At 31.7% G+C, this 26,273-nt stretch overlaps 1 protein-coding gene across 2 annotated transcripts in view; it reads right to left on the bottom strand.

The window, feature by feature from the left end:
• The window catches only part of Rpn5 (regulatory particle non-ATPase 5), a 54,361-nt gene extending 30,448 nt beyond the window's left edge, over window positions 1–23,913 (bottom strand). Inside the window, exons 1-5 of one of the 2 annotated variants that reach the window (XM_085810863.1) lie at window positions 23,889–23,913; window positions 23,368–23,475; window positions 14,219–14,278; window positions 13,692–13,928; window positions 12,622–12,726 (exon numbers count right to left, since the gene is read on the bottom strand). In XM_085810863.1, the coding sequence (XP_085666989.1) occupies window positions 12,622–12,726; window positions 13,692–13,928; window positions 14,219–14,278; window positions 23,368–23,472 (507 nt within the window). In that variant the 5' untranslated portion in view covers window positions 23,473–23,475; window positions 23,889–23,913. Of the gene's footprint in view, window positions 1–12,621; window positions 12,727–13,691; window positions 13,929–14,218; window positions 14,279–23,367; window positions 23,476–23,557; window positions 23,693–23,888 lie in introns of those variants that run through there. The other variant, XM_035363273.2, reaches the window with a different exon arrangement.
• Between the last annotated feature and the right edge of the window lie 2,360 nt (window positions 23,914–26,273).

The raw sequence follows: 26,273 nt of genomic DNA, 5'->3' as shown, positions 1-26,273 counted from the left end.
GGTATGCTCCCATATGCTCTTATTTTAATAAATAACTTAAACTGTTTTTTATTTCAAATGGCAGATTATGAACAGTTACAGCAAGAAACAAGAACAACGAACATTGAATAGAGCAACACAATATAAAAAAAAAAAAAAGCTGTAACAGAGTCCCTTAATCTACAAAACTTACAAACCGTATCTACAAAACTACAAATCTTATAAATTGTATTATGTAAAATAAAAAATTCATTTTAAATTGCTTCTGCTATGTATCTATTAAATAAATTATGTATCGTTGATATTAAACAAAATGCTTGTGCATATGGGTAACCACTTGTTTTTCACCAAAGCAGAAATGTACCAATTCTCATTTTTTGCCAAGACCAATTTTAAATACTTCTGTGTTAACACAGAAATATTTAAAATTTTCTATAACAGTCATTCACTGTAAGAATTCTGTATATAAATGAATTTTAAGATCCATCAGCGATAATCAAATTCTTGGATACTTTATAATATTAGATTTATCAATAGGGTTGTTGCAACTATTTTAAGCTAAATATTCACGTTTACCTTAAGTACTCTCTTAGAATCAGATATTTTTAAATACAGGTAACCCTCATATAACATGGTAGATAGGTTCCTAGAAATGCTGTGTTGTGTGAAACCGCGTTGTACGAGATTCAGTGTTGTACTAGTATAAAAAGGGAGGTTACTTTCCGAAAACTTATTATAAACATTTTTTTTTAATTCTACATAAACAACTTAATTTTTATTAATCATATATATGTAGGATTAATAAAAATTAATCCTACATATGCACAAAACAAAAATATCACATATTTTAATTTAACACAACTTTAGTTTAATAAATTTCTTCGTTGTCACTGCTCAATATACTCAACCAGGAACGTTTTTTCAGTGGAATGAGATGACCTTCACTTTTAGAATTTCTTTCTTCATTTAAAGTTCTGGCATTTTCTTCCCTCTTTAAAAAATCTAATTCTATTTGCTTGCTAGTTCTTATTGCGTCAATGTAAATTTCTCGATATGGAGCTAGACAGTTTTGCAACTCTCTTTTGAATTTTCGGCTTATTTCAGTGGAAGGGTAGAAAAAATTATTCGAGATTTTCAGCTAAGCTTAGGCCTTCTTTTAATTTTTTTAACATTAAATTATTAACTGCGTTATCTTCATCAGTGCTAGTGTATTCAATCAATTTGATTTATGGCTTCGGATGCCATTTCCATTAAATCTGCTTCGTCAATTTCTTTTTCCGCTAATAAAAATTGAACATCCTCAATAGCCATGTCGACAAAACCTTCTCTTCCTATTGATTTAGCAAGTTTTAATAAGCCAACAATTTCATTTTCTGACAATTCATGCACATTTTCTATTTCATCTGAAGAGGGACATATCTTCTAACATGCATTTAAGTTGATGCTTTCAGATCTTTCAGAGATAAAGATATGATGTTGATAGAGTGCTTGAACGAAAACGTCTTCCAAGCTTCCATTAACTTAAATGATTTTGAATCAGTTACATCTAAAATGTACTGTAATGCTCTTCTTATGTAATATGTTTTAAAGGTATGAATAATACCTTGATCCAATGGGTGGATTAATGAAGTAGTGTTAAGTGTTAGGAACAGTATTTTGATGTTGGAATGATTCAAATCTTGTGGGTGACACAGAGCATTATCTAATAGTAATAGAAACTTGAAGCTCAAATTTTTCTGCCTTAAATAACGTTCAGTGTCTGGCACAAAACAATTTAAAAGCCAAACTTTAGTTCCACAATCAGTGTCCTAGCAGCTTCACAATCAGCCAATGCAGATTCTCCTTGAATTCTTATGCTATGAGTTGCATGACACTTTTTGAAATTTTCAAAACAACTTTTACTTGCCAGAAAATCTGGGTTGACAAAGGATTCTCCATGTTCTTTAAGGTGTTTGGAAATTTTGAGTGCTTTTTGTTTAATGATATTAACATCCAATGGAATTCTTTTTTGACAGCTATCATCAATCCAAATGCTGAATGCCTTTTCCATCTTCTCAATTATTGGCACTTTGAGGAGGGAAGATGAACTGCACGTTTTGCGAATGTCAAAGATCTTGCAGCAACTGCATTTCTTATTTCTTTTTCATTTTTCTTAATAGTCTGGACTGTTGCTTCAATCAAATTAAAACTCTTCACAATGCGAGATGCTTTTTCTCCTCTTAAAGGATGGTCCAAAATTTGTAGCTTTACTTCTAAAGAAATGAATTTCCTCTTAAGCATTGTTTTTTATCTTTATCAGACACATTTTGGGACTGAAACTTAATGTCTTAAAGATGAAAAAGTTATTCTTTAACACACCGTGGACTGCCGACTAGCAGCATGCAACACTTTTGTTTTCAGGCCACAGAGAAAAGGATTCGAATTTTGAGAGCCCGAATGTGCAGATTGTGCGTTTTAGAGCACTTATTGTGACCTCATGTAGATCACCTTCTGCGATAGTGAGGTTTCTTCATTGTTATCTGGTGATTGTGCTCTCGAGACTGGGTATTGTTCCTGTTATGCAATTGTGATTTGAAAGTCATGGAACGAACCAAATAATGTAGCGAAGCAGTATCTTAACTTTAAATTAATAAACCTAAGAATACATCAATGCGAGTGGACTGTAAATTAACCTTTATTCGGTAGTTTGAAATTTCGAACACAACACAGCACAAAGTAAAAAATCGACAGAGTTACAATTAGCAGTTTTTAAGAATGCAAGAACAAAATGCGAGCTGCGCAGCTTGAACCAAATGCACTAATAGAACTGCAGAGCAGAGTTCTAAACGAGGAATAAAGATTACTTTCAGGGGAGCTACGCGAGTTTTTGATGTTAGTAGCTGCACCGAAACTGAAGAATGATTTGAAGACTTTAAATAAATCACTGCAGCGTAAGCTTTCTCAGATGTGTCCCAGAAACAATGAAGTTCTACATTTGTAAATTTGGGCTATAATACTCTCCTAGGAATATGAATGCATTCAAGATTTGCGATATCTTCACAATAGATTTTCCATCTTTGATTGATTTCATCTGGCAAGAGATCATTCCACGAGATTTGTAATTTCCATATATTTTGAAGCAAGATTTTTGCTGCAACTATAAAAGGTGCTAACCAACCAAGTGGATCAAAGATTTTCGCAATAGAAGATAAAATTATTCTTTTAGTAGAACACTCTCTGTTTTCGAGATTTCCTAAGTGACAAGTAAACGTGTCTTGCGTTGGATACCACTCCAAACCCAATAATTTTATTGATTTAGTATCAACTACTGTACATGAGGAATTTAAGTTTCGAGCACTAAAAGCAGTTTCCAAAATCGAGCGATCATTTGTACACGATTTATGCAATTGAAAGCCACCTTTTTGTAAAAGTTCACTCAGTTGTGAAATTAACTCTACTGCGTCCTCTACTGTGTCTGAACCAAATAGGACACCATCAATATAACAATTGTGTAATATTATTTCAGCTGCCTTTGGGAATTTAGCTCCTTCGTCAATTGTTAGTTGTTTGAGTAAGCGAGTAGCCAGGTATGAAGCGGAAGTAGTGCCGTACGTAACTGTGCACAACCTGTAAGTTTTAATAGGCTTCGATGGATCATCTCTCCAAAATATTTTTTGGAAAGTGCAATCTTCATCATGAATTTGAACTTGTCGATACATTTTCAATAAGTCGCTAGTAATGGCTATGGGATAGCATCTAAACCTCAAAAGAATAGTAAATGAGTCGTCTTGTACCTTGGGACCATTCATTAGCGTGTCATTAAGCAATATCCTTGATGTAGTTTTGGCACTAGCATTGAAAACGATGCGTAGTTTCGTGGTAAGACTGGATTCTTTTAGCACATGATGATGAGGTATATAATAATGAAAATTTACTTTATCTAAATTATCATCGGATAATTCTTCCATGTGTCCAAGTGATAAATATTTGGACATGAAGTCTTTATATTGTTGATATACTTCAGGAGTTTTTATTAATTTTTGTTCCAGACTAAGAAAGTTGCGAAAGGCTGATGGTCTGGCTGATGGTTTCTAGTTTTCCCCCACAGTCTAGAAAAAGGTTTTGTAATGAGGTAGTATGCAATTTACCTTAGTTTGTTATTTATACCTTGGGTGGTGCCATAAAAATAGTAATTTTAAATAAGAAAAAGTTACAAATAAACAAGAATACATGAATAAAATGATTCTATTAATTAAACTTTAAATTTTTAATACCTTTAATCATAATAGGATAATAAAAACTTCAGAAAATACAAAATTCAACAGCTTTCATATTTGTATATATTGTTACGCATTTTGTATTCATTTAGCTATTTTTAGTAGAATTTGAAATTAAAATTGTTTTATATTCCCATGCAATGCAGCATGAGACTCATTTGAAGAGAAAGCTGTGCTAAAACAATTAAAATATAGGAGCATGTGCATTTAACATTTTAATAAATAGATATCTCGCAATCGTACGCTTTTGCTATCGAGAAATACCAGAATGTTCTCGTGCACGATTTAAAAGCTTATAAAAGGCAGATCAAAACATCTCAATTCAGTTGTTTACTTAGTTCTTGTTGTTGATTGTAGCGAATTCGCGGTGAGATTGGATTAGCTTTCTCTGTTTTTTTTTAATTGAGTTCTATTTAACATTTCAATAGTTTAAAATATAACTACTGTTAGATATTGTGATATTGTATGAATATCTCTAATGAAATTTCAGCATTTTGTTTCATTTATTGGGCTAAGAATAAATTTTAATACCTTTTTATCGACTTGTGCATTCAATCCATTATGAACCGTGCGCATGCACTAATATGATAAAATGGGGGAAAAAAAAAAGAATTGATTTAAACAACAACAAATTTTAGTGGTGCCACCTAAGAAATAAATAATTACCTAAAAGCAGCAGATCATATACTACATCAGGGTTTCTTAAACTGTGGGTCGCCAAAAATTTTAGCAGTTTTGATATTTCTTTAACTTATTATAATAATTTTATAATTACCAATTTTTACACAATGTATCTGAAAATATATAAAGATAAGACAATACAAACAAAGAAAAAAACGAAAATGTTTCTATGCATTCTTTTTATGATATAAATGCTCATTTTCCTTGCTTTGCACGTGACGCTGTCACTTCGTCCGTTACTTATTTAAAATTTTCACATTGTTCTATGTCTTAAATTTAGAAATTTAAGTTAATGACCTAAAACTGCAATAGTATATATTACTGTACAAGTGAAAAAAATTACAGTTTTACTCGTGCATGTGTCGAATTTACAAAATACTTAACCCGCGAGCACACGCGGCGGGTATTTCATACCCATGTGCATTTTTCTTTTTGTATATTTCTCGCCCATTCTTTCATAAAAGGATGAAACTTGGTGTAGCTGAGTTCAAGGTCACATACTTAAATGGGGGGGAATTCCTGAGGTGGCAAGTGCAACGGTTTTTTAGGACCAGCATTGTTCGGGCATGTCATACCCGCGCGTGTACTGGCGTTTCTCAGTGAGTCACTTCGCAACTTCTCGTTTTCAAGCTTTTATTATAAGTTTTTCTTGAGTTGTAAGCATGGGGCCGTATATTCTTTACGATGAAGAGATGAAAAGATTGAGAAATCTCCTTGAAACAGTTTTTTCTGATGAGGATTCATTTAGTGAAGAAGAGATGATGAAGAATATAATTAGTAATCATGATTCATCCATATAGAGTAGTGATTCAGATACAGAAACAGAAAATGAAACTCTGGAATGTAGCAATGAATTTTATGCTGGAAAAAATGGAGTAAAATGGAACAAAAATAAATTCCGGACTAATGTTAGAATTGGGGCCAAAAATATTATAACTAAACTCCCTGGAAATACAAAGTATTCTAAAGACGTTTCAACACCTCTAGAGTCCTTGTCATTGCTTATCGATGAAGATATTTTTAAACACGTAGTTGATAATACAAATATTTATATTGATTCAATACGAGAAAATTTAACTCGTGAACGGGATGAGTACTTTTCTCAAAGCCTTAGGGATGCAGCTAATAGAAAATGTTCAACCACGAGCATCTGTGGTTCCTGATTCTGGACGAACTCTGACCACCGATGAACATGTTAACAATGGACCGCCCTCCATAAAACCTGAAATGACTTACAAGAGGTGTACAGAGTGCTCCAAGAAAAACGATAGAAAGACTAGATTCATTTGCGAAAATTGTAGCAAAAGTATATATATGGAACATATGACCCCATTTTGTAAACAATGTTAAAAAAATTGTAAGTAAATAATTTTTTCTCTCCTTATTGTTTCCTATTTTATCTAAAATGAAGTATTAATTTGGTTTTACATTTTAATTTCTTTTAAAAAAATGATTAATTTTTTCGGCAAATTTTTATTTACAATATTTTTATTCGGGTATGACATACCCGGCGCGTGTTCTCGTGTTTGTCGGATCGGTGCGTGTGCTCGCGGGTTAAGGAGTCCCACAAAATGTTTTTAAATATTAGGGGTCCTGGGGATCACGAAAAAATCTCGATGATAAAAAGGGGTCGCGACTGAAAAAAAGTTTAAGAAACCCTGTGCTACATTATTACCAAGTTCCTTTCTTATGAAAGAAACCCGATCCTAGAACAGTCAAGTACCAAAAACTTGGTACTTGATAATCACCAGCTAACACATGCCAGGGCGACAAAAAACCCGCACGCAGGCTTGTTCAAGGTCATTGCCCACATGTGTCCCCTTCTTCCCGCATTCTATTGTCACACTCCCACTCCTCCACCATGTGACTGGCACCGGCAAACGTTCAACTGCTCAGTCTACCTGCAGTCTTTGCCAGGATTAATCAATTTCTTAACCGTACTGCGCAACTCGACATGAGTGACTGTACTGTATTTTTCAGAGCTTTTTTAAAGTGTGTGGGTGCTGGACAATACTCTGTGATGGCATCTTCCATTAAAAGAAAACAAGTGAACTTGTCTACGGAGCAAAAGTTGGGGACATTAAAGAGACTGGATATGGGAGAAAATGTCAGTGCAGTGGCTAAGGACTTGGGAGTCGGCAAAAGTATGACTGGAGACTGGAAGAAGTGGATGGAATTGAGTTCTGGTGTGTTAAGAGAATGTGTACAGAAAGACTGAAAGAAAGGAAAAGTATGAAGGAAAGTGATGAGGTAAATGAAGCGCTTTACATTTGGTTTTGCCACACGAGGGAAGGGTACGTGAATTAGTGGGCTAATCTTGCAAGAGAAAGCCTTGAAATTTTACGAAGAATAAGAAAAAGATATCGACTCTAAATTTGTTGCTAGCACAGGCTGGTTTGATCGTTGGAAGAAATGGTACAGAGTGTGACAGCTTAGTATTTGTGGTGAAAAACTATCTGGGGACACAGAAGGTATACCTCAGTTTAAGCAAAAATTTCACATGTTAATCAAGTTGAATGATTGACCAAAGAGCAATTGTATAATTGCGATGAAACTGGGTTAAATTATAAACTGTTACCAGCAAAAAGTCTTGCTTTTGAGGTAGAACAGTCAGCGCCTGATTTTAGCCCATATTTTATCAATAATCGAAGAAATTAATATTTTTCTTTTAAATTTCTAATTTTGTCTTATAAATAGGTAAGAAAAGATAATAAATTGAAAAACATACGAAGCTTTTATTTTCTTTTAGATTACAGGCTGTCCTATATATAGGATGATGGTCAAATCCAGTACTATGAAGGTACAAAGATTTATTTTCTTTCAAGCACATTCTTTTAAATGGAATGGTAAAAAAACAACTTGAGCATAAGCCAATATTGGATTTTTTACAAACAGTTGTTGGTTTCCTAATACGAGTTTTTAATTGACAACGATGTTGACATCGGTCGATCGGGCTTTTTGACAATCACGTGATCAGTTTTTGCATTTTCAAGAAGTCCAGATTTCTCTGCTGCACACCTAATGTTCTGCCTTGAATGTTCCTAGGTATTGATAATCCCAAACAACTGACTGTTATAGCCTGTCGATATTTTAGAAGATCAAGAGCTTTGGTTTCTTTCACATACATTTTACAACCATGTCGACCGAAATAGCTCACAATTCTTTCATCAATGCTTAGATTTGCTTGATTTCAAAATATCTATTTCGTGGCATTGCTGGACTAACTAGTATATTTCCTGTGTCTGGTGCATTTTCCCAGTACATCTTTTCACGTGGCAAAATGTGGTAGCCACTATAAAAAGATACACCTAAGAATTCCTTGAGTTCTTGTTTTGTCACTGAAAAATTATGATTAAATTTTCTGCCCAGCATATCTCTATTTCGTGGCATTGCTGGACTAACTAGTAGTATATTTCCTGTGTCTGGCGCACTTTCCCAGTACATCTTTTCACGTGGCAAAATGTGGTAGCCACTATAAAAAGATATACCTAAGTATTGCTTGTGTTCTTGTTTTGTCACTGAAAAATTATGATTAATTTTTCTGCCCAATGTATCTTGCTATTCTCAATAACAGCTTCTTTTTTTACTTATTACTTGCTCCGCCCTTAGGCACTATATGGAAAGGGAGTGATGCCCTGTGGAGGTTTTTTTAAGGGAAACTGTCTCGTATCCATGTTACACATGTGGAAAACCAAAAAAATGCCCATGCAGGCAGCCCGTTCGCCGGGATTCAAACCCTGGACCGAACTACCAGTGTTCAGTGGCTTTTACCGCTTGGCCACTGGTGGTCTTAATAACAGCTTTGTCTATCATTTTTTCAGCGATATATTCAAAGAGTTCTGTAGGATATTTTCCAGAAACTAAATCAGTAATGGACTAACTAGAATCTTGAGAAAATATTTCTAGAGCACGTGAATATTTAGGAACGCAATCTTTCCAATCTAGTTTTAGTACACATACTTCATCATCTTCATTTCCTAATAAAATTTCCACAGTTACTGCTTTTTCTATAGTTCCTGCTGCATTTTCATCACAGATAGCTTGGCTGTGTCTAGTCTTAGTGCAGTCATAGTTTATTTCTTCATTATCACTGTCTGCATCTGGATCAGGTGGTATTATTGCCATTTCCGGCTCAGAATCTTCATTATCTAATATCGTAAAATATTTCAAAGCTTCTTCAGCTATTATAAATTTTCAACTCATTTTGGATGCGTAAAATGAATATATCTTACAAAATAAGCATTCACAAAAGTAAATTTCTTTCAATTAATTAATTTTCATTCTATTTTAATTAAATTTCTTTCAATTCACAAAAGTATGAAATGGCTTTCAGATGCTAAATATACATATTTACATTTACAAAAGAGGACTCGGGACAAGAAATAGTTGATCGCTACATTTTACAGCAAGGATGAAACCATTTCACTCCAAAGCCGTGTTATGTTTTAGTGTCATACAATAGCGGATTTTACCATTGTCCTATATATAGGATGCTATAAAAAGGATTGCAAAATAAGGATCTATAATATATTTTTCTTTCGGATTTTTTGTCATTCACATTAATGGAGACCTATTTTATTTAAAATAAAATCACACTTTTTTATTTTACCTTTTTTTTTTATGCATTCAAAAATCAAGTGCAAAAAATCAAATTTAGTCCTTCTTGTTTGTTTAAAAAAAAAAAAAAAAAAACAGATTTGTAAAAATAAAAATTAAAACATAAACAGTTAATATAACAAGCAGCTTTATTGTAATAATATAGTGTGAAAAAAATAGTTTAAACATTTTTTTTTTTTTTTTTTGTTATTCAGCCATCAAATATGTACTGTCCTGTATATAGGACAATGGTAAAATATGGGTTAAAAGGAGCAAGGAGAGAGTAACAATCCTAGCATGCACTAATGCAGCAGGTAACCATAAATTAAAACTTGGTATCATATGAAAATCAAAGAAATCACAATGAAATGAATAAATTTTCTGTTTGGTACCTAAACCAGATAAATGCCTGGATGAGTTGTGCAATTTTCAATGAATGGTTCCATGAAGTATTTGTTCCATCGGTTCAGCAATTTTTAAAATCTAAAAACCTGCCGCTATGGAAGGCTATTCTGATTTTGGACGATGCATCAGAGTTACAAAATAGGGTCATATTAGCAATTTTTTTACCACCCAATGTCATAGCGTTCCGCCAACCAATGGACTAAGGAGTTCTGGTTAGTCTCAAGAGAAGACACAGGCATAAGGTGTTATCTTCCTCTCTTTCTGCAAATGATGATGATCAATGTCTTATCCAGAGCTTAAAGAAAATTAACTATTGAATGTTGCTAGATGGATGGCGGGCAGACGCTTGGAACGAGACAGAATCATCAACACTATTTCGTTCCTGGCAAAAACACCTCGATCACGAGGGAAATGAGTTAAATGAAATGAACATGATGATGCAGAAAATGTAAACTTCCTGAAAAGTGTTTCTGGATGTATGAAAATGGCATCGAACAGTGGTTCTAGAACGATACCGAGCAAGACATTATATCTGATGTAGAAATTATTGCTGCTATCACAGTTAATGAAGAAATGTCAGAAAATGATGACGACGTTGAGGATTCCACCGTACAAGCCCCTAAAATATCACATAGTGGAGGACTAAAGGGCTATTCCCACTGGAGTTTATATGAGCTAACGGAGACAACTGACATAGCCAATCCATCTTCAAAACCAGTTTTCCCCATAGGGCAGCAAGTTGAAAAACCTGAATTGCAGGCATAGCGGAGCCAGTCGAGACATGAAACTGACTCCATTAGCTCAGATAAACCCCAGAGGGAACGTTAAGCCTGTAGAAACCGCCCTTCAGTATTTTGAACAAGATGCATCAGTAACAGACTCACTGTTCCTTCGTTGTCTTTGTGATTAAGGAGCAAAATTCAGAGTGCAATACAGAAAACAAGAGGGCACTGCACATTTCTTTAAAAAAAAATAGCCAGTTTTTTTAAAGTCAACTAGTTAATTTTTATTATAGACAGCTTTATGCCTTCATAAAGCATTTTTTTTTTTTTTTTTTTTTTAGATCTCTCTTATCGGGTAAATTACTGTACACAATGTATTCATCAATTTTTATTAATAAAGGTTCTATGCCTTCATGAAGTAGGTACTCTTCCTTTGTTTAAGGGTATTTGTGTAGTTTAAGTTTGAGTTAGAGTACTGCAATCTTTGTAAACCGTTGTATTTTCAAGCAACTAATATATATAAGCAGTGTATTTTCTGAGGAAACACTCGTATTTATTCCTTTTTAAAACCTTTCCCGATAACCTGGCATTTTCACAAACTCGGCCACCCTTCGGTCCACATTACGCTGGTTTTCGGGACTCTACTGTATATGTAGGTGATATAAAATTTTAATAACAATTTTAACATTATCTTCAATGCTTGGATCATTTTTAAAGGGTAGGATATTAATGCATTGTTTGGTGAGGGAAATTGTTTTTGCATTTCCATTTCAATAGTGTGTGCATGAGATGCAATTAGATAACTAACAAGAAAATATGTTCTTAATATCTCATATTAATAACACGCACTGGACAATCATGTATTCAAAAACAAACAAAATTACATCTTCATAATTTAGAAGGTGAAGATAACTTTTTCTTAAAATACAGTCAAAAGTCATTAATCTGGACTCGTCGGGACTTCGGCGATTCCGGATTATCGATTTTTCCGGATTACAGATCATCAGTTTAAATCTGGTAAGATGGCATGCAGAAATTACAAAATTAAAAATATGAAACCGTAATTTATGAAATAAAGAACAATTATGATCTAAAGGGTAACAAAATTTACAAAAAGAAAAAGCTTAACATTTATTTGTTTACTTTATTAAACATTTCTTTCAATGTAAGTTGTTTAAGTTGCTTCGTTTCATGTGATAATACTTTCTCTTTAATTCTATTAAACAGACATAATTTCTTGTTTAGTTACAAAGTTCCGCTGTTCAAGTCCTATAATTGCTGTGTCGAGAATACCGACTAATTTCTCAATCGAAATTTTTTCATTTTCAATAACCTCTGTGTCACTTTCTTCACTATCGGAAGCGAATTATAATGACGAGGAATTTGATTTAAATCATATCAAAGACGGAGTACATCGAGATGAAATACTACATTTGGTAAGGAATTATAAGCCACATAAGATAAAAACATCTGCCCTGAAGATAAGGATAGTGCTAACAGATCAACTTCCAATTCATTGCGCGCTGCGGCATTCCCCCCACCGAGCAACGTGAAATTAATAAACAGATTTCGAATTTCAAAACATACTTTCACTTTAGATAATTACATATTAACAAATATATATCGGAAATTCTATTTGATATAATCGAAAGTTTAAGCTTACTTTTATAAAATTGCTCTAACAGTCTGCAAAAAATAATAAGCCGGATCCAATTCGAAGATTAAGGAACAACGCAATCTGCAACATTAACTGAATTAGATAATTTTAGCTTAGCTTACACTGTCCGTTATACATTAAACGTGCATGCGTAAACGTTTTATGAGCATGCGCACAAGCATATTCGCAGCCGTAAAGGTCTTACGTGCGCAAGTAAACGCCTATGCGCATGCATCAACGCGACGCACACGCAGAAAGTTTGTAGCTTTGAGGTCCTGATTATGGGTGTCCGAATTAACGACTTTTGACTGTATAAAAAAAATACCTGCAATTCTTGAAGAATTTTGGCAGCTTCATCAATTTTACCTTCTTCCTCCTTCATTCTAGCTAACTTATGAGTTAACCTGGCTCTTTCAACTTCAACATATATCTGTAAATAACAAATTATGGAGTAAAGTGAGAATTACTAGATACAAACACTAATTAAAAGTAATTATTTCATAGGTACATAAAGCTGAAAAACTGTTAAAAGAGCTGCTTTATAATGAGGGAGTATTCTCCAAGCCTACTCACTTCAAAAAAAAACAAAAACAAAAAAAAAAGTACATTTTTAGTTCATGTATAAATAAATACAAAGCAAAAAAAAAACATTTGCCATAAATTAAATATTAATTATAAACCATAGCATGATGCATAAGTAACAGAAAAGGTAAAAACTCAATAATTCAAAAAGTACAAACAGTAGCACGATGCAATTTCCATATAAATGCAAAAAAAAAAAAAAAAAAAGACAATTTTTTTAAATTAATAACAAAGCATTTTATTATTAGAATGGTTGCAGTTTTACATGAAGTCACAATATATAGAGATTAGCGGAGGTTAATGGCTATTTAAAAAGTTATTCCATATCACATAGCAGGAATAGCAGATTAACCCTCTTTCACCGTGCAGTATCATGCCACATTTGACATTCTCATAAATGGCTGTCAAGGTGAACATTTGCAAATCTAGCTGCATTGCAAAATGCAATGTGCCACTGCACAAACTTCTGACATAATGTTATTCTGGCAATAAAATCTTTCGTTATTGAAACAAATATCCCAAAAATAGCTAAACTACTATATTTGAATACTCAAAAGCTTAAAAGGCAAACTTTAAATTCAAACCCATTTAAATTTTAAGCAAATCACCATTAATAATTAATATGTTTCAAACAAATGAAAAAGGATTTCTTATAATATTTATTTTAGATGCAGCAAAAAGAAACTTAATGCATTATATTACTATTAAAAAGTCAATCACATTGTAAATTAAATAAAATATATTCCTCCAAACAGAAATATAATTTGGTATTTGAAAACTGATAAAGAAAAGACTGCTAAGATAGAAACATACTTTTCCAGCAGTTACAGTTCGTAAAGTATCAATAAGTTCCAGTTTTGTCTTTTTATCTGGCATCTGATCAACATATGAACAACACTCCTGAATCATCTTTGTAACTGCTTGTTTGATCTGACTACGCCTTTTTGTTAACAAAACTATATGCTCATTTAACGCTTGGTAGTTCTTTGTTTCAAAGCATAATCTTACAATAGCAACTAAAACTCGTCCACATGAATGTGTATCAGCACCCTGAAATATTAAAATAAAAATTAACCCAACACAGAAAAATTATCATATAATTATAAAAACTATAATCATTCTAATATAAAGATTCAGCACTCAATTTTATATCTAAAAGTAATTCTTATAGTTCCGGGCTTAATTTTACAGTGGATATTTGCATATCGAATACATTCACAAAACTATCAATCTTATACTATTAATGCACACATGCCAGTAATATAAGCATAATATATAAATTAGAAATCTACACTAAACAGCAAATAAAATATACACAAACGATTAATGAGTACACTTACAGTTCTAGTTTGTTTTTCAAGAGACATCAAAATGTCCAGTGCTTCAGAAAGTTTGCCTTCCTATGACACAAAAATAAATACATGAATTTAAATAAAAAATAAAATAATAAATAAATGAACAATGATGGCAAACATGATGCACAACATCTATTTTAAAAGTATGTGACCGTAAAAATTTTATATTGATGATATTTGTATACACTGAGAGAAATTCACAACTTATTTCAAAAGAGCTACTGTTAATTTAATACAATATAACTCATAAGGTTTGTACACATTTCTGTGCATAGAAATCAAGAATTTTTTAAACTTTTAAAGAAAAGGGCAGAAGAATCTTTCAGCAAATGGAAATTAAATAACTTAAAAGTAATTATCTATGCAGGCCTCACTTTTGTAACATCATCCTAGAAATAAAACAAAAGTACAAGTAGGCTGCATTATAATTAAAGATAATCTAAGATTTAACAGAACTGTAAAACAAATTTGAAAATAAAACTCCCTACAATTTTTCACTTAATTAACATTAACACATTTACTAAGAATATAATAGCTAAAAATTGTACTTTAATAATATATATATATATTCAATTTGCAGTTTACACTTGTAACACATATTTTATAGAAGATTTAAACATTCATTAATAAAAAATTCCTTACTTTTTAAAGTATTTGCTAAAAGAAAAGCACTCTTAAAAATCCCAGTCTAAGGAAGTTTTACAGTTTAAAGCAGCAGATAATTAATTACATGTATAATTTTATTATATGGACTTGAAAAAAATATTAGAACAATCATACATTACAAGCTACAAAATGTACCTAATACAACAAAATAGTTATATCCTTTTAATTTGAAATGTTTCAGGGTATTTTAGTTAATTTTTATCTATTTCTTTCTCTTTAGCACTTTTCAAAGTCCATTTACTTAAATAAACATATCAACATTCCTACTTTAATCTGCTAATTTGTTAACATCTTCAACAATATGCCTTGGAAAAACACTTTTCTTTCTTGTTATGTAATTGCTTCCTCAAAAAATTTTTCTTCATTATTTCTTAATCATTTGTTAAAAGATTTTTGTTGTTCTTAATATGTCGAATGTTTTTAACAAAAGATACAAAGATTACCAGTGACCGGCAAAGATTACTAGAAACACATAATACGAGTAATTTTTAATCTTTTTAATTTTTTAATATTAGAATCCTTACTAAAATGGTGTGAAGAAATTAATGTAATAAATAACATACATAAATAATTTTAATTATATATAATCAAAAGTCTTTAATCCGGACTCGTCGGGACTTCGGGAATTCCGGATTATTGGCTTTTCCGGATTATAGATCATCAATTTAAATCTGGTAAGATGGCATACAGAAATTATAAAATTAAAAATATGAAACCATAATTTATGAAATAAGAGCAATTATGATCTAAAGGGTATCAAAATTTACAAAAAAAAAGCTTAATATTTATTTGTTTACTTTATTAAACATTTCTTTCAATGCGCGCATGCGTAAAGCATACATTACGCATAGTCGAAATTAGAAAATTGCAACCAGAAAACTATTTGATCTGTATTCGTGATATTTATAATGACGAGGAATTTTATTTAAATCATATCAAAGACGGAGTACATCGAGATGAAATACTACATTTAGTAAGGAATTATAAGCCGAATAATATAAAAACATCTGCTCTGAATATAAGGATAGTGCTGACAGATCAACTTCCAGTTCATTCGTGCCTTAACATCCCCCCCCGGCAGAGCAGCGTGAAATTGATAAACAGATTTTGGAATGGTTAGAGAAACAAAGGATATGCCTTTATCCATTTTTTGCAGCAATTCCACTTTTTGTTTGATGGACATAAGCATGCTTTCACTTTGTAGATCCTTTGGCAGCTCCAAAATCGGAAATTCTTTTTTTGGCATAATCGAAAGTTCAAGCTTACTTTTATAAAACTGCTCTAACAGTCTGCAAAAAATAATAAGCTGGATCCAACTAGAAGATTATGGAACAATGCAATCTGCAACATTAACTGAAATAGATAATTAGATAATTTTAGCTTAGCTTATACTGTCCGTTATACATTAAACGCGCATGCGTAAAGGTATTATGCGCATGCGTAAACACACATGTTTACGCATGTGCAGAAAGTGTGTAGCTTTGAGATCCGGATTATAGATCATTCCGGATTATGGACATCCGGATTCAAGACTTTTGACGGTATATAAAATGTACACTTAAATATTACGTGTGCATTTTGCAATGTGCTGTATTGAAACATTACATGGAAATGAAACGCAAAATTTTTTTTAAGTTCATGATGCAGTTAAAGTTGATAAGTTCATTCACTTCTCCGTTGCAATTAACATTTCACCAAAATATTCAACGCACAATGAGAAATTCATGTTGGCCAGACAGGCAAGCCATGTGAAATTATTGCAGTATTCAATGGGTTAAAGACTGCATGTGTTCATAATGTACAGATGCTACTAAATTTCCTTAATATAAATTTTTGAGAATAATTCAGAAAACTTTAAAAAATAATATATATAAAATGAATCGGTAAAAGTATATTTACGGGTACCCCTTGGCGAAAATGGCCGATTTTTAGCGGTATATGGATACCGAGTTTGCAATTCTTTGACTTGTTACTTTGGCTTGTGTAGCGGCGATTTCTGTAGCGGCAATGTGTAGCTACACAAAGACAAAATAACATCAAAAAAAATTTGCACAAACTTGGTATCCGTGTACACATCGACCTATTTTCACTTCAAAAAAAAAAATCCGGAATTGCACAAACTTGGCATTGAGCACTCAAAGTTCATAGCCACATTTTAGTTAAAAAAATAAGCACCTATAAGCACTTTTCAAGCACATTTTAAGAAAAAAAAAATGTGAAAAATTTTAAGAAAAAAAAAATTCCTAATTACATCATACACAACTGCATAACCTTAAAAATTAGACTTGTACTTTAAAATATGAGAAATGAAGTACTTATTAAGAGAGAAAATGCATTACCTCAACCATAGAAAATAATTTCTTTTTTTTTTTTTTTTTTTCTCATTTTTAATTTTAAATAATAGTTCAATTTACAGAACTAGTTTACAATGAGGAGAAAAAAAACTATATTACAAGATTTAATGATGAAATTTCAGCTCATAATAGAGAAAATAAATAAATAATAAGGCATATTTATTGTATTCGCTTGGATCCTAATAAAAAATACAATTTATTTTTTCACTCGTATTGATATTTAAATAATTTAAATCTAAATTCTGAACATTTTCTAAATTTTCATTGTATATCAGTTTTTCTCTTAACAGATATTGCAAGCAAAGTAATTTAAGTAAAAAAGAGGAACATTTCTGAAATCAGAAGACAGAAATTTGCTTCATGCAGTCATCTTTGACAGTAATAAATCCTTTTGACATTTCAATATGTGCATCATATAAAAATAAACCAACCGAACTAAAAAATATTCCGCTTAGCAAGCACAGTAAAACTCTTTTAAGAGCTCATAAACAAATCTCGAACTGAACATCAAAATTAATTATCTCTGCAAAATATCGCAAACGTTATTGCACAATACGTGCACCGTAATTCTTCCCTACGTGATATTACGCAATCGGAATCAACAACTGCCAGTATTGGGAGAAAAAAGAACTAAATAACTGGAGTGCTTTTCATTCTAATTTTCAACAGACCGCATTAAATTTCCGGAATAGAATCATTCTTCGCTTGGGTTGGTAGACTGCAGAACTTTTAGTCCTATTCAATCTAAATTGGAAAGTGACACCCACCAAAAAAGGTACGTTGCTTGTTTCGCAGTGAACTGTAACAGTTTCAATATTCAAGATTTTGCGGAGAAAGGGGAGACCTCCCAACCTTCGTACTGTATAATGTATTGGCCAAAAAAATGAAACTATTTTGACTATTCGATTACTTTTATTTAAGCCAATAAATTAATTCGATTACTTTTATTAAGGAAATAAAAGTAATTCGATTACTTTTATTTCCCTTTATTTAAGCCATCCCGAATATTATTCCTTAGAAAGCTAATCTGTGTTAAAACACAACCATTTTTGGAAGTTTACTATACTTCAGCAGTTACTGCAACTATGTTATAAACATTCATACATATGCTCATAATATAAGCATAATGATCATAATAAACACGAATATGAACTGACCAAGCAGAATGAGAATGCAAATATTTTTAAGATCTTGATAGAAATTCAAACGTGTGTAGTATTTGGGTGGGAAGATGCCGAATGCAGCGGAATTTTCTATTGCTTTCGCAATTCTTTGACCAATAGAACGACAGGCACCTGTCCGTACTCTTCGTGCACACCAAAGGTTATGTTAATGCAGAGAAAGGGGGAACAGCTATGGCTGATCTTTGGAATATGGTAACTGGTAGTTTGGCGACATTTTGGAGGTGATAAAGGTTACTACCTAGGACTTTAGTAATAATGTGAGAAGTACTCAGTTCCGATTACGCTTTATTTTGTGTGAGGGAAATGAGAGACCATGAGACATGTCATGTGACATTAATTGACGAATTACAGTTCTTTAATCGGAAAAGGCGGGAAATCTGGAAAAAATCTGGAAATTTTGTATTTAGCTTTATTCTGTGTTGTGTGAAACAGTGTTGGTTAATTTTTGGATCCCATGGCCCTAACTAAAGTGAATTCGAAATGGGTATTTAGTGGGATTGAAAGGGGTAGTAATAAGTGTTTTTTTAAGGTTGTGTGAGATAGAAGTAAAGATGTTTTATTAAGTTATTTATTTTACCTGGTACCTTGCTGTGAACTATGATTTTAAAGTATGATTAAAGTATGATTAAAAAAGTAAGTATGATAAACTTAAAAGTATGATTTAAACTCAAAAGTATGAAACTTAAAGTATGATTTTAAAGATCCTGAAACAGGCGTACATACGCTTGCTTTTTATTTAGCGGAGGAAATAAGAAAAGTTTATCGGCCACATAATCAAGATTCTGAAGAAGATTGGGTAAGTTAGTATTTTTAATTATTTGAGGATATTATTTTTATGCATTGTTCTAAATTTAAGGAGTAAATAAAGTAATATGGTATTATTGGAAAATTGTTATTAGCAATGATTTAGTTTAAAGTAATTAGGATTGTAAGCTAATTTTTATTAACTTAATGTATGTGCTTATTTATATTTTAAGTAGTGTTTTTGAATTTAATTATATTTTAATTAAATGATAGTTATTTTGTGAATTTTATGTTTGTAGGAATTTGGTATACGTTTCAGTTGAAGTAAACGTACATGGAAATAATTTAAATATTTGACACTAAGTATTTGTAACCATTTGTAATGTTTGCAGTATGAATTCGTTGGTGACGTTAATAATATAATAGATAATTTAGAGGTAAAAGTTTTTGGATATTTTATTTATTTTATACGTGGAAATGTTCATCTTTGGAAAGGGTATATACTTTTTCGCGATCAGGTAATTTCATATATGTTCTTTTTACCGGATTTAAAGATTCACAAAATTTTCATGCATTTTCGTGAAATTTTTCTAATTTATGAGAAAAAAGCAGTGTACATGGATATAGTGAAGAGTGTGCGCAATGCCATTTTTGTGCAATTCTGGGATGTTTTTTTAAGTAAAAATAAGTCGACGTGTACATGGTTTAGTGATATTTTAATTAAATGATAGTTACTTTGTGAATTTTATGTTTGTAGGAATTTGGTATACGTTTCAGTTGAAGTAAACGTGCATGGAAATAATTTAAATATTTGACACTAAGTATTTGTAACCATTTGTAATGTTTGCGGTATGAATTCGTTGGTGATGTTTATAATATAATAGATAATTTAGAGGTAAAAGTTTTTGGATATTTTATTTATTTTATACATGGAAATGTTCATCCTTGGAAAGGGTATATACTTTTTCGCAATCAGGTAATTTCATATATGTGCTTTTTACCGAGTTTAAAGATTCACAGAATTTTTTTGCATTTTCGTGCAAATTTTTGTAATTTATGAGAAAATAGCAGTGTAGATGGATAAAGTTAAGAGTGTGTGCAATGCCATTTTTGTGCACTTCTGGGATGTTTTTTTAAGTAAAAATAAGACGACGTGTAAATGGTTTATGTGTATGTGCTATTCTGAAAAACGCGCAAGGAGTTTGCAATTGTGCACTTTTTCCCAATTTTGCAGTTAATATTCGTCATGATTAAGCAGTTTTGTTACATAAAATTTCTAGCATAAGTGTAATTCGGCTAGTAGATTGTTGGAAAAAGTGTTCAGTAAATAAAAAGAAAAGAAACATGTCTTCAGCGAAAAAAAAAATAGAGGGTTGCTGTAACAGAGTTGGTCGCCAAATTTTCGCCAAGTTACCATAATCCAAAGATCAACCAAAGCTATTTCCAGGAGTATGACTCACCATCTGACATTCCATATTAGGAAGAAAAGTTGTTTATTTAGTTTTGGCTTTGGTACGGGGAAAAATAGCACGTTCATTAAAAAAAAAAAAAATAGCACTAAAAACAAAAAAATAAGTGCTTTAAAGAAAAAGTAAGCATCTATAAGGGCCTTTATATTTTATTTTCAAATATAAGGACCGCTACGAACCCTGGCACTCCCTTGACTTTATCCATGTACACGTCGACCTATTTTCACTTAAAAAAACATCAGAGAATTGCACAAACTAGGCATTGCGCATTCCCTTAACTTTGTCTATGTACACATCGAACTATATTCACTTAAAAAGTCAAAGGAGCAGTCAACAAAAAAATATACAATCTCAATAAACTAGATTTTAAATCAAACTATGAAATAACATAAAAAAGGAAATTCTTCTTTGCACTACACAAAGGAAATATCCACTTACCTTAGTTACGAACTAACACATCTTCAGTCAAACAAAATTCCTTAACAGCATCCAAAAAGTTCCTAAAATTATCTCAACTAGAATCTGTATACTGGCGTCACCATATAAATTCACAAAATAAGAGTCACAAATATCTTTCATAGTGCAGTTACAGTCCGACCATACACATTTCCTTCCTACAAATAGGACACTCAATGATGGCTACTAAGTAAACCTTCATTTACACACCAGTCAAGTAATACTCTTTTCCCCTTTCTTTCCAAATCGTATAGAAACTTCAAATGAATCTTACCACATTCAGCCATTTTACCATCTAAAACCGAAAACAAGCAATGTACTTCTTAACCAACACACAGCACAAGCCCATACAAATTCACCACAATCATGCAACCGATTACATCATAATAGGATTTCCATAACATTCAACTACTCAGGCTACCATAAATAAACCACCACTTGGCAATAAATGAAACAACAACTTTGCAGTAATACAAGGTGTACCCTTCACTCTACTCTCACCAATGAATCTTATTACTTAATAAGTTCTTTTCTACACATGCTTGTTCATATGACAAGATTAAAAGTATTTTTTCAATTTTTCAAGCTTATGAACACAGAAAAGCTCAAAAATAAAACAGAAAATGGTAAAACTTTAGATTATGATACCTTATGGATTTTTTTTGCAAAAATTTGTCGACCAATCCTGCTACAGCAACCTGCTTTTTGGACGCCATTTTGTTTTCACGAAATAAAGACTTTTTTTTTTTTTTTTACTTAACATTTTTTCCAACAATCTGCTAGCCGACTTACGCTTATACTAGAACTTTTATGCAACAAAAATGCTTAATCATGACGAAGATTAGGTGCAAAATTGGGAGAACGGGCAGAATCGCAAACTGCTTGCCGCATTTTTAAGAATTGCACATACACGGTATCCGTGTACACGTCGACCTATTTTCACTTTTAAAAAAATCCCAGAATTGCACAAAAATGGCATTGCGCACACTCTTGACTTTATCTATGTACACATCGACCTATTTTCACTTAAAAAGTCAAAGAAAATTGACAAAAATCTAATTCTTCTTACTCTTGTAAAAAGTGCCAAACAAATAAGTGGGCGATTCTGCACTTTAGCAGTGAAATTGTTTCTAAGTGCTTTTTAGCTAAAATCATGATCGGAATTTTCCGGAAAATGTCACATTACATGTCTCATGATCTCTTATTTCTCCGAGGCAAAATAATCCGTGATTCAAACTGTGTACTTCTCAGATTATTGCTAAAGTCCTAGCTAATAACCTTTATCACCTTACCAAAATGTCGCCAAACTAAATGTTACCATATTCTAAAGATTAGCTCAGAAAGTAAACCCATGAGAAACATATGAAAAAGACTCATGGGATCAAAAGCAGACAATTCAAATAACTCTGTTTTCACTGTTTTTCAAAAATTCTCCCCAAAATAAGAAAAATTTGTCATAATGCTCTTGTAAAACACATCTATTCTGTGTTATAATATCATAAACAAATCTTTGATTTTATCATAGGCTTTTTCTGGAATTTTAGTGTCTTTAAATCTTCTCTTCAAATCTTGCTACAATCATCCAAGGTGCAAGGTGTAAAATCAGACAGAAAAGCAACCTCTCAAGTAAGATCCTACCACATTTCTTTTGAGAAAATCCAATTTGACATAAAACTGTTTGGATTGCAAGCGGGTTTTCAAAATAAAATATGCTTGGCATTATTCTTAGCAGTAATCAGTACAGTTAAAACCATGAATAACCATTACACATAAACTGTACAGTGATGCTTACAACTGTACACAATCTGAAACTGCATACAACTATTTGCAAGCAAGAACTTATCAAATGCACTATACTTCACTTGTACTGGTTCAGGATCGTTACCTTTATCTAAATATGAAAATAAATGCCCCATCAGAAAGTTAATCAATGAAATAAACTATCTTTACACTTTTTGCTAAATGCGTGCTTTACAGAATGTCGCTACAACAGAACGAAAGAAAAAAATCAGAGTTTCCGTTCTCTTGAAATGGCAAATTATTGCATCTACATTCTATATAAATTGAACTTAAGAGATTTAATAACAGTAACCCCCATTTTGAAAATATATAATGCATAAATACTTATCCAGAAATTAACCTATTTTGGCGGCCAAGTAAAACAATAAATAAGGCCTGATTGATTCCAAATATATGAAAAAAAAAAAAAAAACTCAGAAAACGAACTATACGATATTTAAAAGGGAAGGTGAAGCAATTACCTGACACAAACGCTGACACACTGGTATTTTCTCATCCACAGTAGCACTGTAATCAACTTCCATCTTCAAAATTCGCCCCGAATCAGTGAACCCTTCGGTAGCCATGATCTATCAGAAGAAGAAAGATAATTAGCAAATTAAGAATGAGAGTTCAATTATAATTCTCAATTACAATCGTCATGTACCTCACCTAAAATTATAAAAACAACTTTACAATGAATCGGCACGTCTGCAATTACCGGTTTCGGCTAACGCGCGAAATTCGTCACTCATGACAAAATTTTGTCAGCCTATTTCCACTTTTATGATTTTTATTTTACTTTTCATTATTTTACTAGCACGCTAACAATTGAAAATTTGAAAATTTCAGTAGGAATACTTCTTATTATTTAAAATGGTTTTTAGACATCAAAGATTGTGAAAATGAATAACTGTAATGATTTTCAAAATATCAGAAATAATTAATTAATAAACACTACAGTTTGAAGGTTTTATTTAAATTAAGTAGAGTTTTTTCTTACTCTTCCATTAATTTCCGAAATTATCTTTAACAGTTGGAAAATCGTACATGAATCGCTCTTTACTTTCGTCTTTTTGTTTCACTAATGTTCTTCACGTAATACAGAGAATAAGGAGCTTTCTGAAACTCAAATTTACTATATGTTCTAGTATTCACTATATGTAGTAGTAGTAAATCGCTCTTCGAATTGCTCTGCAGCAACACCCCCTGCTATTTCGATCGCAATAATTTTTGAGTCAGAATTGAGAAACTCCTCCAGCAACTTTTACGTCAAGTTGCTGTCTCTAACAGCAGGTATTTTGTCTTCTTGTTGCTTTGTATTCCTTACTTTTCTATGCGATTTGAGAATATCTTCATTTGTTTTTGAAGAATTAATAACCTATTGTACATTTAAATATTTGTGGAAAAATAATAAATCAAACTTAGATCTTAAAAATGAAAAAATGGCTAGGATTGACTAACCGGAAAGCGTATTTCCAAACCCTACCCCACTTTTCGAATTTTTGACGTCATGGACAAATCGACTAGTTTCGCCTGGATGGTAATTCTTGAGCATGCGCTGAAGGGCGAGAAGTAACAAAAACCAAGGCCAACTTATACTCATATATAAGTTACAAATACGTATACTCATATATCTGAGTATAAGTTGGCCTTGCATAAACAGAACTTAGGCTTCAACTTGTAAACAGTATTAAGTATATTGTCTGAAAGTGCATTCGTTTATGCAATTGCATAATTTTACTGTTTCTGTAATAAGAACACAAAACTTTATTCAGATAAAATTTACTTTAATATTAGTATTATCTTGGTATAAGATTATACGAAGTGCTGAATACTCTAGGTACTATTGTAATCTTTGCATAACCATTCCACATTGTATTTTGCCTTATCATTGTAAAATGTATTGTATTATAAAGATTAAAGCAAAGCAAATTACTTTGTTAGAAATGTGAATGTTCTAACTCATTTTTCTTTTTTTTATCACTTATTATTTATTTCCGCTTTGAAAACACATTCATATTTGACAAATAATTATCTCCGCCGAAAATTTTTTGATTGTTAAAAAACTATATTTGTCAGTAATGTAATAAAAACTCACTAATCTACTGCTTCATAGATCAATATAACAACGAATTCAAAATGTTTTAAAAACATTTCTTTAATCTTTAGTTTGTAGTAGATGAAACTAATGTCACAGAGAAAAAATATTTCAATAAAAAAGTTCTCCATGTTAATTCAATAGCAAAATTATTTTTATTTCAGTGAGAAATCCACTTTCAATGCTTATATAACAGAAAAATGTAACATAAGCATTTTAGAAGTTTTAAATATAAGCTAAAGGTTTATTGTACAATTTTATGTAAGAAACGTAATAATTTACTTTCATTCATTTTAAATTAGCATATTCCTTTCCAATAGATAACTAAAATTTTTGGCAAGTTAGAGACTTCACTTGAACACACAGTATTCTGCCACTTAAAATATCATTTAATTGTGCTTTTTCATTTAGAAATACGTTGGAATTGAAAATACCAAAGGCAAAATGGGTCATAGATCCAACCTAATTCCTTATTTGGAAATTTTTCAAAAAATTTTCTGTCAGTTTTATCATATGTTGTTTTAAACAAGAAATCTATATTATTTTCTGTAGTAAATTCTGAAAAACATGTTTCTGTTGTTTTTGTTCAATTCTCCTTGCCAAAGTATTAGCTTAGTTTTAAAAGCTTCAATATTGGTGCTCAGTATTAAAATGCTTAGGTTTTTAGAAAATGTCTACTATGTAACTTAGTTTTCCTAATTAATCATTATTAATGAATGAACTTGCTGATGTATGTTTCTTTTCCTCCAAAAATATGTAAACTATATTTCTCAAATTGAAAACATGTCTCAGTATTTTTCTGTGGGAAAACCAACTGACTTTGGTAATAATGTCTCATATACAGAACTTATCTCATTACATGGTATTAAAAAGAGATAACTGTTTAGGATCTTGCCTGTTAATGTAATTAATTGCAGTAATAACATTGCATCTTGTGCAATTTTTTATTAATTTGCAACAAGAGCTTTTCTATGTGTCATACAGTGATGGAATATTATATGGGGAGCAATTTTCATCATTAATTCTCTTAGTCTTTTATAATTACCTGTTAATGCTGCAGCATCATTAGTACAAACTGCGACACAGTGTCTTTAGGTAAGATTATTTGTTTCAAAATGTCTGTTAATAATTTCAAATATCTTCTCTCCAGTTGCTTTTCCTTCCCAAATATTACAACATAAAAAATATTCTACTGCGTCATCTTCAAAATCGTATCTCAGATAAACGATGAATTGAGACATTTTTATAATGTCAGTAGTGTCATCAAGTTTTATAGTAAAGACTGGA

This window comes from Stegodyphus dumicola, chromosome 2 (genome assembly GCF_044657685.1).
Source record: "Stegodyphus dumicola isolate Sdum_Otavi_A_Nest chromosome 2, ASM4465768v1".
NCBI lineage: Eukaryota > Metazoa > Arthropoda > Arachnida > Araneae > Eresidae > Stegodyphus > Stegodyphus dumicola.
This window is presented reverse-complemented; position numbering and strand designations above follow the sequence as displayed.